The following is a 15,502-nucleotide window of genomic DNA, read 5'->3' as shown; positions in this document are numbered from 1 at the left end:
CTTCAGGGAACAAGATGTAGACAAGGAGCTAATGGAGCACTGGTCAAATCTGCACTTTTGCAGCTTCTTATACAAGCCATGTTGGAGGAGTCATTCCAGAACCCACCAGACATGCTCGATGATGTGTTGCTCAGGATCCTCGGAAAAGATGATGATATCATTTAGATTGGCTACAATGTACTGGTCTAAGATGTCATGGAAGACCTCATTCATGAAGTTTCCACTAGGTCAGGGGCTGTCTTTGGTTGTACCAGGATACACGAGGCTTGGGCTGTATTGGCTTCACTGAAGTTGTTGGCTGTCCTGGAATCCACAAGTGCCCACTGTGGAGCAATTCAGTAGGACTCTCCTGGAATACAGAGGCAGACCTGGACTTTGAGTGCAGGGAGCACTGACTATGCCTGGGGGGTGCCTCGGTGAGGTGTAGGGGGGCATTATTTTGGGGCTCACCTAGGCCAACCCTGTCTACTGGGCCTGGTTGTTTCCCAGACTGGGTCATGGTAGAGAATATGGTGGGCAATTGTTGGAAGTGTGGCCAGATCCTTCACAGTAGAAACACAGCCCAGCGATGGCACTTTTTTTTCTTAGGGGGGTCACATGGCAGCAGGCAGTATCCAGCTGCATGGGTTTGAGGTCCAGGTTGAAGACAGGCTGGTGGTGTGGAGGCCCGGACCCCTTCCTTTTCTTGTGTCACTCACAGAGCCTTTTGTCAGTACACATGATGAGGTCGATGAAGGCATCTAGGTTGGTAGGCACCTCCACACAGGGTAGCTCATCCTTAATCTCCTTGCATAGTCCCCACCGGAACTGGTAGAGCTGAGCTGCTTTGTTCCACTTGGTGTTAGAGGCTAATCACCAAAAGTGGGCCGCCATAGGAGGAGGCCAGTCCCTGCCCCTGCATAGGGCGGTCTCCGCTGAGCAGGCATGGTAGTGATCATGAAAAATGGTGGAAAATGCCTGAAGGAAAGTATCTCATTCAGATAGCATGAGGTTCACTCGTTCAAGCAGGAGCGAGGTCTCGTCCAATGCATTTCCAGTTAGGAGGCTAAAAATGAGTCCTCCTTTTGCTCGATTGGTGTGATAGGACTGGGGGTGGAGCAGACATAGCAGTTGGCATTGGTTAATAAACCCCCTGAATTTTTGCAGTCCCCATTAAAATGTTCTGGGAGGAGGATTGGGGTTCTTAGGCGTGGGTATGGGCCACAATATGTGTCTAAATGCAGCATTCTCGCCCTCAGCCAAGCTGCCTGCACTCGTACCATCTGCAGCATTCTGTGCCAGCTAAGCCTGCAGTACTATGTTTTCATCGTGGTGCTGGGTAGATTGCCTGCACAGAACTTGTTTCTCTGTTGCAAGCTGTGATGATTGAGCTAGCAGCATGGGGAGCTCCTCCTGGAAGCAATCAACCCATTCAGGCATCTCCAGTATTGGGGCATGCTTGATAGGGAGTGGACCACTGCCTCTATGCTCCCCCAGGGTAGGCCTTCCCTGCGGACTAGAGTGGTCCAGGAAAACTGTCAGGATCCTGGCAAAGGTGGTTAGGAGCAAGAGTTGAAGCAGGGTCAAATCTGAGGCTCAGAGTTGCAGGGGCATTTGTAATCAAGTTCCAGGCTGGGGTCACTACTAAGGATCAGAGTTTGAGTCAGGTTACAGGGTCTCGTTCAAGAGGCAACATACAAATCAAGCTGAGGTCAAAGCCAGGATTTCAGGAGCGGAAAGCAGGAATGGTCGTGGCAGCTACAAGAGATCTGTACTGTCACCTGGACATTTCGTGAAACACCCCTTGTGTTCATATAAGGTCAGGAGGCAGTCAGGATCCTTGAGGCTACTACCTGTTGGACTCCCTGAGGATACTGCGGGACTTCCCACAATCTGTGTCTGCAGCTGTTCATGGGTAGTGGAGCATGAGATGGTTCCAGCTGCCATGGGGTGGTGGTATGGAGGTGTTTGCCATCTAATAGCTCCACAGATACAGGTTCAAGACCCTCTGGACCTTATACCTGAAACTTTTGCAAGAGATTGGGGAGATGAGTTGATAGAAGCCTAGCCTCTAGCCATCTTTGTTTTCATTTGGTGTCTTGGAATATCTGAGTACCTGGAATCCTCAGGAGCCTTCTATGTTACCATCTTTTTATTTCCATTTCTTAAAACCAGTCACTTATCATAAATGTCCAGTTAGGTCTCCTTCCAGTGGTGGCTGCTCTTCAGAGGCAAAACCGTGGTTATTTTTGGCCAAATTTGACAGGGTATACTCCTACATTTACAAGTGCCTGCCTCCTCTACCCTCCCCCAATACAAAATCATTAGTTGAAGTCAATGGGATTGCTTAAAATGTAAATCTGTGTTGAATTTTGCCTACTATAAATTGGTTTTCCCCAAATATGTTTCTTATTATCACTACTGCACTTAACAGGAACTAATTGCTATGTTGATTTTTTTTCAATTCTCCAAAGTAAGGAAGGCTATTAGAAGAAAACTCCATTTAAAAATTAAATCTTTGAGCAAACTTGTACTTTGAGTACGGTTATGGATCATTTTTTTTCCTTGTGACTGATCCAGGAAAAAATCCCAGTAATGATATAATCAGTTAATCACTGAAAGTCATTTACAAATTGCAGCAGAGACATGGCCTTTTGGATTTGAAGCTGCTGCATTCTATAAAAAATTACATTGATTGACAGAGGGTTCTATTATTAGACTTTTGGAAGGAACATTTAACCAATGAGATCTACAGCTCTGGCTGAAATAATTGGCAAAGTGCTAATTTAATTATAAAGCCATATTGGAAATATCACTGTGTGCTCTCCCAATATGTATGAAATCTCTAGACATCTGACAGAAAAAACAATGCTGAACATAAAATATAATTGTCTGTCAGAGTTCAGGGTAACTGCACCTGTATTCACCTCTTGGACAGAGACCCACCTCTCTCTCCCTTCTGACCAGGGTTTTTCCAGGCTGCACAGTACCCTGCGTACACTGAGAGTTCCCCCAGCAAGGCAAAGTGCCTAAGCAGGCCTGCTTTGTTTTCTCTCAGCAGCTAAAAGCAACATAATTGCCCACAGTTAAGTTACCACACGGCTCTTTATAAGCAAGCATATTTATTTTTAAGGTGAAAGCATTAGAGAAAGCATATTAGAAAAAAAAATAAAAGAACCTACATGCATGCTAATAAACTTACCAGAGATCACCCCCTCACTCCAACAAGGGCTCTGGTAAGAGTCAGTCCTTCTAACCCCACAAAGAGTTTTTTCTGTGGTTACAAGTTCATACCAGTTGTTACCTCATAACAAGCACCACTATGCCTAGGTTAGCCTTTCTTTTATCCGGTCTGGATCTTTGCTCTTCGGAGACACTGAGTAGGTAATCAACCAGACAATGATTCTCTCCTCAGAGCATAGCTTCTAAAGGTTGGGTCTGGTGATGGGAATTTGCATTCCACTCCCCCCTTGATATTTCATAGGAAACCCACTTTACTTTGTCTATCTTGCACGTTCCTTCTTGTCCGGCACATTGTTTAAAATACTCATTTGAAGCTCAGAACACTTCCCTGGGTAGACACTGGCCACATTTCCCCCATAGAATAGTTGCGTACAATTCCACAATAATACATAAACTTTGTACTTATTATACAATGGGCTCCACAGCTATTTAAACTTAATTCAATAAGATCTTCCAAAGGTATTTCAGGAAATTGACCTACATATCACAGCCTATTATACACAATAAAGTACATGATAAATAGCTTCATACTTAACCTATAATTGATTTTGATCATTTTACAAAAACAGCTGATGAAGAGACTGTAAACTACTGTATTTATAAAATAGTTTATAATTTCAGTTTATAGTTTTATACTGTTGCCTGTCATTGTAGGTGGTTAGACTTTGGATTTGCCAAAGATCTGTAGCTGGATCACTTCAATCATGATTTGTCTTCAGCTCTCATACATTTCGTTCTGAGCTTTGTCATAGTCATTTTCCCATAGAAGGATGATTGTTTTTGGCAGTTCATGGATTAAAATTTGGTCTTTAATGTAGCTGGGGCCTAATCTAAAATTTAGTGAGATTAAGTTTAAAAAAAAAAGGGATTGATTCTTCTCAAAAGCCACTTTATCCTGTAACAAATATCTACCATTTTTAATGTAGTTTTAAATTGAGACTAATTTAGATGAATAAGATTGATGCTCAATAAAATGTACTATCATCCTGGCTTATTTCTATTTTAAAGGGGTGTAGAAATTCCAATATATTGTTAAAAAAAAAAATCTTCATACTTCAGAATAAGAATTCTGCATTGAGTCACATTTTCTTCTATGTTTTCTGTGGATCCCTTGTAGCCGAATTCAGTCCTGCTAAAAGCAGGCATATCATTACTGTCTTGCTTTCTCTTTTAAATTGATTTCTGGTCCTCCGAAGATCCAAAGTGGATTTTTTCTTCCTCTTCCTAACAGTCTTCAGTGGTAGACTACATATTAAGATGTTAAAGGAGTGAACTAAGGTAAATTTATAGGTTGTTGCATCTTTTCCAGGTATCGTCTTTTTCAAATAAACAAGTACTCTGTACTTACATTAACACACCAAATATTTTTTTTAAGTCTGAAAATTTAATTTTTTCTTTGGGTAAACCTTCCTAGGTTAATAGAGTCAAAAGTTAACTGTTCCAAATTAATATTTTTGCTCAAGCTTACATTTTGGATTAATCTATAGGAAGCCTGAAACAGAATAGCCTTGAAGTACGTCTTTAAGCTAATCTTCTAAGTGGTGACTTTCTTGTCTGAATGGTCATGGTCAAACTTACTGCAGGCAAATGCATGGAATGGAGGAAAAGAGAGATGAATGACAGTGCTCTGTTGTTTTGTTGGGGTTTTTTTCCTCCATAAGATGACAGGGAGGCATTCCTCCAACTACTTATAACCCTGCCTGAAAATGTAAAAATAATTATGTGAGGGAAATTGGGAGGAGTAGAATTTGCTTCTTGTCCTTAAACCTTTGATTCGTTAAGAGGAAAAGGTCGCACTAATTTATTGTTGTTGTTTAGCTATAATAAACTGAAGGGGTCATATAGATGTGTTTACAATATGTTTTTGCTCTAAACTCAGTTGTGTATAAGGGACATATGCCCAGCTTTGTGTTAAGTACTTCAGTTTAACAGAAGAATAGTCCATTTAGGAGCACTATTTCACTTTTTATAAAAATTGATTGGAAATAAGAGGTAACATATTAAAAGTAATTTAGGTGACCACTGGTTAGCATAAGGAAAAAACATTTAAGAAGATATTTAGGAAAGCGACCATGACATATTTTAAAGACCCTCTCGGTTTCAGATCTAATTAAACCTGATTTTTGCTTTCATTAAAGGAGATGGGAGTGTCTCCATTAACTTAAATGGGAAAGGAATTGGATGCTGTCCCTTAACAGAATTGAAATATGCTGGTGAACCATGTGGGTGTCAGTATGATGCCATATGATGGAATTTGTTTTTTACAGTTTGTTTTTATAAAAACCTAGGAAATTATACATACACCTCCCAAAAACACATCCCAAACCAAAAACTATGTTAAAAGAACAATAAGGTTTGAAAATCAAGCACTCGAGCTAGAATTAAGGTTGTCTGTGCAACCTGAATTTGACCCTCTCTTGTGCATGTGCGTTATGATAGTCTTTTATTCCATGTCCACATACTATCTTTTTCCCACAGGACCTCTGCTTCATTCAGTGTGCAGAATGGACACTGTTCACTTAATGAGCACCTATTAAAGTATTTTGACCATTGTTCAGTGTGTGGCCCCATGTTTTATTTACTGTACACTATTCAAATCTTGCTATGAAGTCAGAATTAGTAATTTTCTCAGGGCTGTTCTGTGGCACTCATCAATATGGCATCTTACTGTCTCTCAAATATTACTTAATCTCACAGGGGTGTGGTGAAGATAAATTATCTCCATTTTACAGGTGGAGAACTGAGGCATAGAGAGATTAAAGCTAAAATTATTCATTAATTCTGAGTACCTTGAGATGAGCTGCGTAGGACCAATCTGACTTTTCAGAGTACTTAGCATCATATAGCACTTCCTGTGTTCAGAGCACAGTGCCTGTTGACGTCAGATGCAGTTGTGAGTTCTCAGCATTTTTGCAGATCAGATCCCAGGATATCATGTTGGATAAGCGTAACATTAAGTATACACAGTTAGTGAGCATCTGTGAAAAGTTTGGTTCACAGGACTTGACTAGCATCACATATGAGCTCTTTGACAGAGACAGAGATGAATGCTATCCTGGAGAATTGGACTTTAACTGCCTTAACCTCCATTCTTTATCTTCAGTCTTCTGCTTCATTCACTGCATACCTTCCAACTTCTGCAACAAATGAGGCAGAGTCCTACAGAGAACAGCCTTTTTTACCACACAACCCTGATTGACCCTGAGAGCAGGTCCGGTGCATTGAAGGAAATAGTGGTCTTATGGAAAAAATAGTATGTGATTAAAGACTCTATCATTGCAACATTAATTCTGCTGGTGCAGCCTTTAATTCTGGCACTTCCTACCTATGAGTTCTTGACTTTGCAACCTTAATATTTCAATGTATTTTTTTGGCATGTAATAGATAATTTGTTTTTATCTCATTGTCTTATATAAATGAACTATGCAATCTTAAATTCTGCACTCTTGTGCATGTGCATTATGAAACAGTCTGTGGTCATGTAAATAAATCCTATATTTTTCCAGGGGTTCCTTGCTTTGCTCTGTGAACAGGAGGAATGATGTACAGTAAACAAATGAGGGTTGCTCACTGAATAAGGTTAATGTCCATAGGACCTCTGCCTCAGTTGTTACGGAAGTTAGGAGTGTAATGATTCAAGGGACTATAAGAAGGGCAAAGATGAAGTACTTGTACAACGTTAGCAAAGACCGAGGGCTTGTCTACACTTGAAACGCTACAACTGCAGCTACAAAGCTGTAGCACTTCAGTGTAGACGCGGCCTACTCAAACAGGAGGTTTTTCACGTAGGTAATTGACATCTTCGAGAGGCAGTAGCTAGGTTGATGGAAGAATTCTTTCATCAGCCTAGCTCTGTCTGCACCAGGGGTTAGGTTGACTTAAGTACATCACTCGGGTGTGGATTTTTCACACCCCAAGTGACAGCTGGGTGGACCTAACTTTTAGTGTAGTCCAGACCTAAAATTCTGTGCATGTTAAAGATCTGGACACCTATTCCCTAGACTTTTGATTGAGGAGTACAAATTTAAACACAATTCAGGTAAGCATACGGTAGACTTTTTTCAAAGTATTTGAAGTTACCCTTTGAGTTAATCACATGTCTACCTCATCACAGAACATTGCTGTCCTGCAGAGAATTTGGTGACACAAATCCACAGAAAAGCATATTTTGCTTAAACGCCTTTTCCTAGAAAGGTATGAGATTCCTGCAGTGTTGCTGCTGCCGTTCAGTTTAAATCAATGAGGTAGTAAGTATCATCACAATTAACTGATTGGAATTTCTTCAACAATTAGACATGTTAGTCTTTCTTATCTATCAGCAACTATAAGTGCCAAAATCTTATCACTATATAGTGGCGCTCTGGAGTCAAAGGATTGAAAATGACCTTGCAAAATTATGTTTTTAATGTTTGAGTAAGACTTTTTTGTATGACTCAAATCCAAAGTATCCAAGAATATTACACTGAGAAATTAGCAAATGTTGATATTGTTCGATAGCGTATAACACACTTAAGAAAATCACACGTTCTTGTCATTTAATTCTAGCACTGATTAACACTTTATCATTAATCAACACTGGTGGAAAAAAATCAGCCCCAAGCACCGGCAGTTCAAGGTTTTGGCATCAGCTTAATGAAATGAATTCATTGAAGAATAGTTTTAAATTAATTTTGATGGTGTTTTTTTTCCTGAGTATATAATTAATTAGTCTATATCTTGTACCATTATTTCTTTGTTTTCCTTTGTTAGCCTTTTAAAATGAAAAGATTTTAATCCGCATCTGTCAAATTTTCTGACTTCCTCAAAAAAGCAAATTATTTTCGAACGCAGTGTCAGAAATAAATGGGTGAATCCTGATGATGCATGGAACTGTGATACTGCTTTTCTAAGGCACCCTGAACTCTCTGAAATGTCCTTATTGCTGAAACATAGTACCACAAATCATGTTGAAGTTCCTTTATTTTTAAAGTGTTTTATATAAGACACATCCAACTGTGCGGTTCAAAGATCTGTGTACTTGCCTGGAATGCTAACCAGCAACTGACCTGCTTGATATCCTAATCAAAGCTATTTGATTTTTGGAAACGTGCATCCCCAGCAATGTTTTCTTTTATTAGGTATCCAAATAGTTAAAATAACATCATTGCATAATAATTGACTGCTGCAGTTTAGTACTGGGATCAGGGAGAGAAGGTACCTCCTACCAAAATCCCCTGCACCTGACAATCACAGTGACAATGTCTACATTTCAGAATCATACGGACTGATCCCTCTCTTACCTCCAAGGACAGAAATCACCCCAGAAGGAGAGGAAAGAAGTAGAGCCGTGGGTCTGCCCCTCACAGTTTGCAGAGCTAGCTGGCTGTAGAGAAGAATACATTTTCCAGAACATGTGCAGCCTCCCCAAGTCTCCTGGATCTTGTGGAAGGATTGTCTCCCCCAGGCACAATCCCTCCTGTAGTCACTTGAGACTTGGGCTTTGGACAAATGCAACAGTCTAGCTCTGAGTGTATGGAAATGAAATGGTTTCCTCCAACTGAAGCACAGGAATGCTGTATGGTTACTCACCCACACCTGTGTGGGTATTTTTCTGTAGCTATAAAGTAGTTATATCTCTTGATTTTATACTTGCTTGGACCTCATCTTCTTATGCCACAGCAAACGTGCCCCAGCTTCTCACTCTCACCCACTTCTCAGTCCCTTCATCCTCTGCTCTTCTGAGTTGCTGAACAAAGCTAGCCTTCCCATTCTAAAGCCTTCTAAAGAGGCTATTTTAAAAGGGTGCTGCCAACACCACAAAGAATCTGTATGTAAAAGATATGTAAAGGGTGACTGGCGACTAACGCTGGGCACTTTCCACCCAGACAACTCTGCACAGAGCTGCGTCACACCCAGAGTGCCACTGTGAAAGGCACTGCTCAGACCTGGCCAAGTGGTGGTTTTCGGATTCTCTGAACCTTTCAGAGCTGCTACCTAAGCCACATCTGAGAAGTGTCTCCAGATGGGGGCAGTACAACCCCACTTCCTATTGCTTCATTATTTTCTCTGCTGACCTTTTAGAAACACTTAATAGAAAAAGTGTTGATTTCATTCAGAGGGGGAGGAAGTAAGGCAGTTTTTTAAAATATAACTTAAAGGATTCATTGTGGGGGACACTTCTTCCAATCTTGGAAGGAAGAAAGCTCTGAAAATAGAGACAGCACATTTCAGAATAACTTCAGGGTGCTCCCTGCTTGTTCTGTAGCAGCCACAGAATTCAATCTTCAGAGTTTATCACAGTTGTTTACAAAATAGTTTGAGGTTTGAGGTGCTCGCTATCTTTTTTTGATCTAAGGTTTTCCTAGGTGTCCTATTGCCATTGTATCTATGCAATGGGGAGAAACTTGTATGAGCAAATCTATACCAAAATCAATAGACAGACACTTTGTTTCTGTCTTGCAGATGGAGAAAATGAGATCCTGCTTCCGAGAAGGTTATACACAGTAAGTCTCCCTCCTGATGGCTACGTCCCAAGTAATCCAAGAACTAACAGTGCCACAAATGCTGAAAACTCGGAGAGTAGTGATGATGCAACAGGTAAGGAGTGCTCTAAATAAGTTTCTATAACACATTTTCTTTTAAGAAAAATATGTTAACATGATTATGAAGTAGAACCTAACTGGAGCAACCAGCTATTTAACTGTTGTTGCCAGTGGGTGTCACTGTTTTGCAACAAAAGGAAATAGATGTTCTTAAGATATATGTCCACGTGGGCTGACTTTCTATTTTAGAATTAAAGTGCCAAATTCAGCACTTGATGACATCTTTGCAATCCCATAGGTGTAACTAAGGGTTGAATTTGACTAGCTCCTCCTTTTGTAGCACAGGTGCCACATATGAAGAACAGAGCCTGGGTTAGCAGAGCAGTGAAGACATACTCAAAGGGTTAACAACAACGTACCTCAGCCAATTGCTGATACTCAAACAGATAAAGGAGATATTAATTCCTTTGAAGTTTACCTCCACCAGTGTAGAATCAGGAGTCCAGCTGATCCTTGGAGGGATGAGGGTGAAGGTCCCACCTTCTAACCTCAGGGGACCTTCAAGTAGGAAACGGGAAACAACTTGAAAGCTGTTAAAAAGAGCAGCCTGGGGAAATGGGGGGTGGGAAGGAGAGGGAGACACTGGAGACAGAAGCAGGCTGTATCTTTGACTTAATGTACATTTAAAAGTCAGGTCGACATAACTACATTGGTCAGATGTGAAAAAAACACAGCCCTATCTGACATCATTATGCCAGCCTAGCCCCTAGTGTAGATATAGTTAAGTCCACAGAAGAATGCTTCCATCAACTAGCTAACTTTGTTCAAGGAGGTATAGGCTGTGGAGAGAAGTTCAGAAAAAGTTCTGCTTGTATAGGCTGCATTTACATCCTAAGACATTATACTGTCATAGCTAGGCCAACATAGCTATGCTAGTATAGTCTCTGTAGTGCAGACACAGCGTTGGTCCCAAGTGGGGGAGGGTGCCAAGAGTAAGTCAGGCCTACCTAAATCTTGAGGGAAATGCTTATCTTAAGTGTTTGTTGTTTTTAACCTTTTTTCTCTGATTGGTGTGTCCCTATGGATAAGTACATAATAATTTGTGTTGAACAAGCTTTTCTGTCACTACATTTTGATGTTGTTCACAGCTCCAGGAGTGACGTCTGTAGCAGGGCCAAAACACGGTTGGACCTGCTGAGATAATATGGGTGGTAAACAGGGGTGCTGTAGTCTGGAGACCCAGGCTCAAAGTTGTAGGGGAATCCCATGATTCACTCTGATACAGAAGGGCAAGCATGAGCTTGTCACTTGAGAGAGGTGCCCACAGAGACTGAGTGAGGGACATAGGTTACCCTGGAACCGTGACATCACAAAAGAAAGTCTGTGGTGATCTTTCTCCATATAAAGACTGTACACAGTACAAAAGTCTTTTTTTATTTAAAAAAGAAAAACACAAAGTAAAACCGAAAACCTTACTAATATATTTAATTAAAATTCTATTGGGGCTTAAAAGTAAAATCCTATTTTGCTACACCAATTCTCTTCTAATTGCTTTTTAAGGTGGTTGATCTTCCCTTGTAGAAAGTGTTAAATCAGACTCTTATTCTGAATAATTAGCAATATTCTGAATTTATTTTTAAGGTTTATTTTAATAACCCAATTATCATAGGACAGGTTACTGGGTTTCTACTTTGCAATGCATATAGTTGAAACTTATTGTCCTAAGTTTCAAGGCCTTGATGGACAATCTCTGCTGACCCCTCTGACTTCTTCTCTTTTCACATCCCTTATACAGACTCGTGTACACCCATGCCCCTTTTACATTTCACAGACATGAGTGAATTGGGAATCCCCATTCTCATGTGGTATTATTTTACAAATTGGGAAAATGGGTCACTGAGATGACTAGTGAGTAAAAAATAGGATGATAAAGATGGCCTATTGGTTAAAGCACAGGCCTGAGAGTCATCTCAATGCTCTATGCCAGTGATAATCAATTAGATCTATCCATGGGCCAATTTTATGACGAAAGATGGGCCATTTGTGCAGAAGGCTGACAAAAAAAATAACCCCAAAAAACCTTCAGCTGTCAATAAAGACCTTAATTGCGGCATAAGTATTAGTTTCTATCTTTTAACAAAGTTTATAGATCAACATTTTTACCTGCATTTGTGGTAATCTCTAATGTGAGAGATTACATCAGTGCTCTCTGGCAAGCTTTGTGAAGAGTGGTTTGTAGGAGGTCAGGGCAAGGTGCATGCACTGATGAAGATACTCATCTGTCAGGCAGTTGCCACCGCTTTCTGGTCGCTAGGGTGACCAGATGTCCTGATTTTATAGGGACAGTCCCAATATTTGGGGCTTTTTCTTATATAGGCACCTATTACTCCTCAACCCTGTCCCGATATTTCACACTTGCTATCTGGTTACCCTACTGGCCGTCCAGCTCTAAAGGCTGCACCGTTTCTTCTGCCCTGCTGCTGGTGGTGACTCTGCCTTCAGAGCTGGGCGTCCAGCCAGCATCTGCCTCTCTCTGGGTACCCAGCCAGTACTTAATTTTTGCCAGGGCTGAGCCCCGGCACCTCTTTCATTGCAAATTAAGCACTGCCAGTAAGTTACTTACTAAGGAAGTTCTAGGCAAATGATAGGCAGTGCATCACTGTCTGTGAATTTAATTATAAACATTTTTTTAAGGTGAGTTGGCAGGCCACATAGGAAGCCTTGGCAGGCCACATTGTCCCACAGGCTACCTATTGACTATCACTGCCCTATGCTTTAACCATCAGACCATCCTCATTATGATACCAGTTCTGGACTATTGTGGTTAGGTTTCTCAACTGCTATTTAAATATTTAAAAGTGTGACTGAAGCAATATTTGTGCATATTGGATTTTACTATATTTTATAATGAAGTATAAAACTTAAAATGGCATTTACAGCTATTCCTTTAAAGTTGGTATAAACATTGCATTCCAACTTTTGCAATGGCTGCTTTATTGATTTATGGCTGTACAACTCATGGATGTAGTCAATGTACTTATGAAAATAAAACATGCATCGCTCCTCTTAAACCTCCTTTCATTCTTTTTATTTTAAATGAAGAAATGTGTGTATCTAATGCATATTTATGATCTCTTTTACTCCGCCAGTTCGGGGCTCACTTTTGTGGTTTAAACTTACTTTCTCTAGCACTCCACATTTTTGATTGCAAAACATAATTTCTCATCCTCTTTTGGCAAACAGTGTTTGCACAGAATCACTCACTGACTTTTCTGACCACTGGAAAGCAATGTCTGATTCAGCTGATGCTTCCTTCTAATCACTTGTACAATAGTTGATAAATGCAGTTGTATTTATTTTTAATGGATTAATGCTAATCCTGCAAAGATTTACCCATATGCCTAACTTTATGCACATGAGTTTTTTTCCATTTGAAATGAAAGCATATAAACTTCACCAGTAAAATGAAGCCCATTCATAAATCTTGACAGGATTGAGGCCATAATCTCAAAAAAGGCTCAGACAATACAGCAGGGACAGTTTAAATAGTTGCACTGTGGGGATTTTTCCCTGGGCTTTACCTAGCTAGACTAGGTGTAGTTACAGGCTATAAAAACATGGGTGGATTTATTGTGTTGACCGGAGAACACTTCCGGGATCAAATGAGTGGGTCTCTACTGCCCTCTCAATCGATCCTGCTACATCGATCTGTGCAGCCCGGGTTCAGCCCTGGTAGTGTAGACGTACCCTTAGTGACATTTTACTGCTGCTAATAGTTATCCATTTCTAATTTCCTGGTTCGGGAAAGTAACTTTTTCAAAGGATCCCTCTGAAAATATTTTTAATTAGGCCTAATGTGGACTTTGTTTAATCAGACACACAGCCAGCTAAAGGCTTTGCCCAGATAAATAAACATCTAGGGCCTGATTCTGATCTCAGTTATGTTGCAGTAGTGAAGTCTTGAAGTGTAAAATTAGCATGACCGTAATCAGAAGTAGGCCTCAGCTGAAGATTCATTATTGGGTGTTTACACACCTCTATTAATGGTTGGCTGATTTTTTCATATCAATGGCTATAATGTTCCTTTGTAAACATATCTGTTCGTGTTATAGCTAAACAATTCCTTTGTTATAATATACTGACAGTGCCGCTACTGATTGCACCATAACAAAACTTTTGCAATTAAGAGGACAATCTTTTCTGCATATGTAGCCCTACTGCAGCAAACCATTAAGAATAATTTACTCAGACCAGACTCTGTCTATAGCCACCATCTGTCTATAGCCACCATCCAGATCAAACCATTTCAAATGGAGGAAAGAATCCCCTTTTGGCTTAATTCCCATTTTATTTCCCCCAGCTACTATCTTTGTGATGTTCTGTTGTGCTGATTGTTTTATTTTTAATTTAGGCTATTAGCAAATAAGACTTCTTAGAGGATGTCACAGTTCTGAGCAACTGCAACTGTATTCCCCCTCTGTGGTCTAGCAAGTGCATCCACTTTATGCTCCCGGCTCCCCAGCTGTCATCTCTCTTGGGCAAAGACACATCTCTCTCTCCCTCTTGACCAGGGTATTTCCAGGCTGCACAGTTCCCTGCCTACACTGTGAATTTCTCAGCAAGACAGCCTGCCTCAGCAGACCTGCTTTGCTTTCGTTCCTCAGAGGCAATATACAGTTTAATTGCCCAGAATTAAGTTACCCCACAGCTCATTCTAAGCAAGCACATCCTTTCCTATATGAAAGCATTATGGAGAAGTTGTATTAAGAATAGTAAAAGAACTTTTACACACATCCTAATAAGCTTACCAGAAATCACCCCAACTCCAGCAACGTCTCTGCCAGGTGAACAGCTCTTCAACCTTCCTTTCCCCTCTCCCCATACCCCAGGGGGCTTTTTTCTGTGGTTTCAAGTTCATAACCACCTTGGCTCAGAACATGAATCTGAGAGTCACTTCTTTAAACATTTTGGGTCTTTGATCTGCCCTGCTGTAACAGGTGATTGGCGGACAAAAAAAGTTCACAGCTCTAGGAGGGTCTTCAGGCGGAAGCTTCAAAAGGCTGAGTTCTTGCATAATCAGAGGGTTTGCACTTGAATACTCGCCCTGGAAATTTCCTGAGATACCCACTTAACTTTAAAAGTTCACATTGTTTCAACTTGTCCTTTTGAAGTTCATAACACTTCCCTTGGTTTATGTTAGTCAGGTCTCCTCCCTAGATATGTTACATAAAATCCCTCAATAATACATAAATATTTTAATTTTTAATACAATGAACTCCTAAAATACTTTAACATAATTCAATAAAGTTAAACTTTATTGAATTAATTCAATCAGGTTTTCCCGGATATAGCAAGAAATTGCCATATCTGTCACAGAGGCTTCATACCACTAATCCCCTCTTTGGTTACTTCCATTGTGCCCAAGTCCCTCTGTCAGTATTCCTTGCAGGAACTGCAAAAAGTGATGAGGTGTTACTGTGAGCTGCAGTTACCCAGGGAGGAAAAGATGGGCTGGAAAGCCATAGAAGCTTTTGTCAAAATCCCAGAATGTGTATGGAGCCAAAATCTCAGAGCATGCCCAGACATTGACTATACAAAGTTCTGTTTGAATTCTTAGCCTGTTCAGGTGTGCCTAGGAGTGTCTGAAAATAGACACGATCCCATGTGCACAGAATAATATGTGCCTCACAGAGCTGTCTGTATGCATGCAAGAGTCTTTGAAAATGTGTATTTTAATGCTTGCTTTATAGCTCCTAGAA

At 40.5% G+C, this 15,502-nt stretch overlaps 1 protein-coding gene across 3 annotated transcripts in view; it reads left to right on the top strand.

Annotated features, from left to right (window-relative positions):
* Positions 1 to 15,502, top strand: part of ERICH1 (glutamate rich 1) — a 105,492-nt gene that overhangs the window by 31,215 nt on the left and 58,775 nt on the right. For all 3 annotated transcript variants that reach the window (XM_067544849.1, XM_067544847.1, XM_067544848.1), the window contains one exon: positions 9,664 to 9,798. In XM_067544849.1, the coding sequence (XP_067400950.1) occupies positions 9,664 to 9,798 (135 nt within the window). The remainder of the gene's footprint in view (positions 1 to 9,663; positions 9,799 to 15,502) is intronic.

This window comes from Emydura macquarii, unplaced genomic scaffold (assembly GCF_026122565.2).
Source record: "Emydura macquarii macquarii isolate MOO-44397 ecotype Brisbane River unplaced genomic scaffold, CSIRO-AGI_Emac_v2 contig_1027, whole genome shotgun sequence".
Taxonomy (NCBI): Eukaryota; Metazoa; Chordata; order Testudines; family Chelidae; genus Emydura; species Emydura macquarii.
This window is presented reverse-complemented; position numbering and strand designations above follow the sequence as displayed.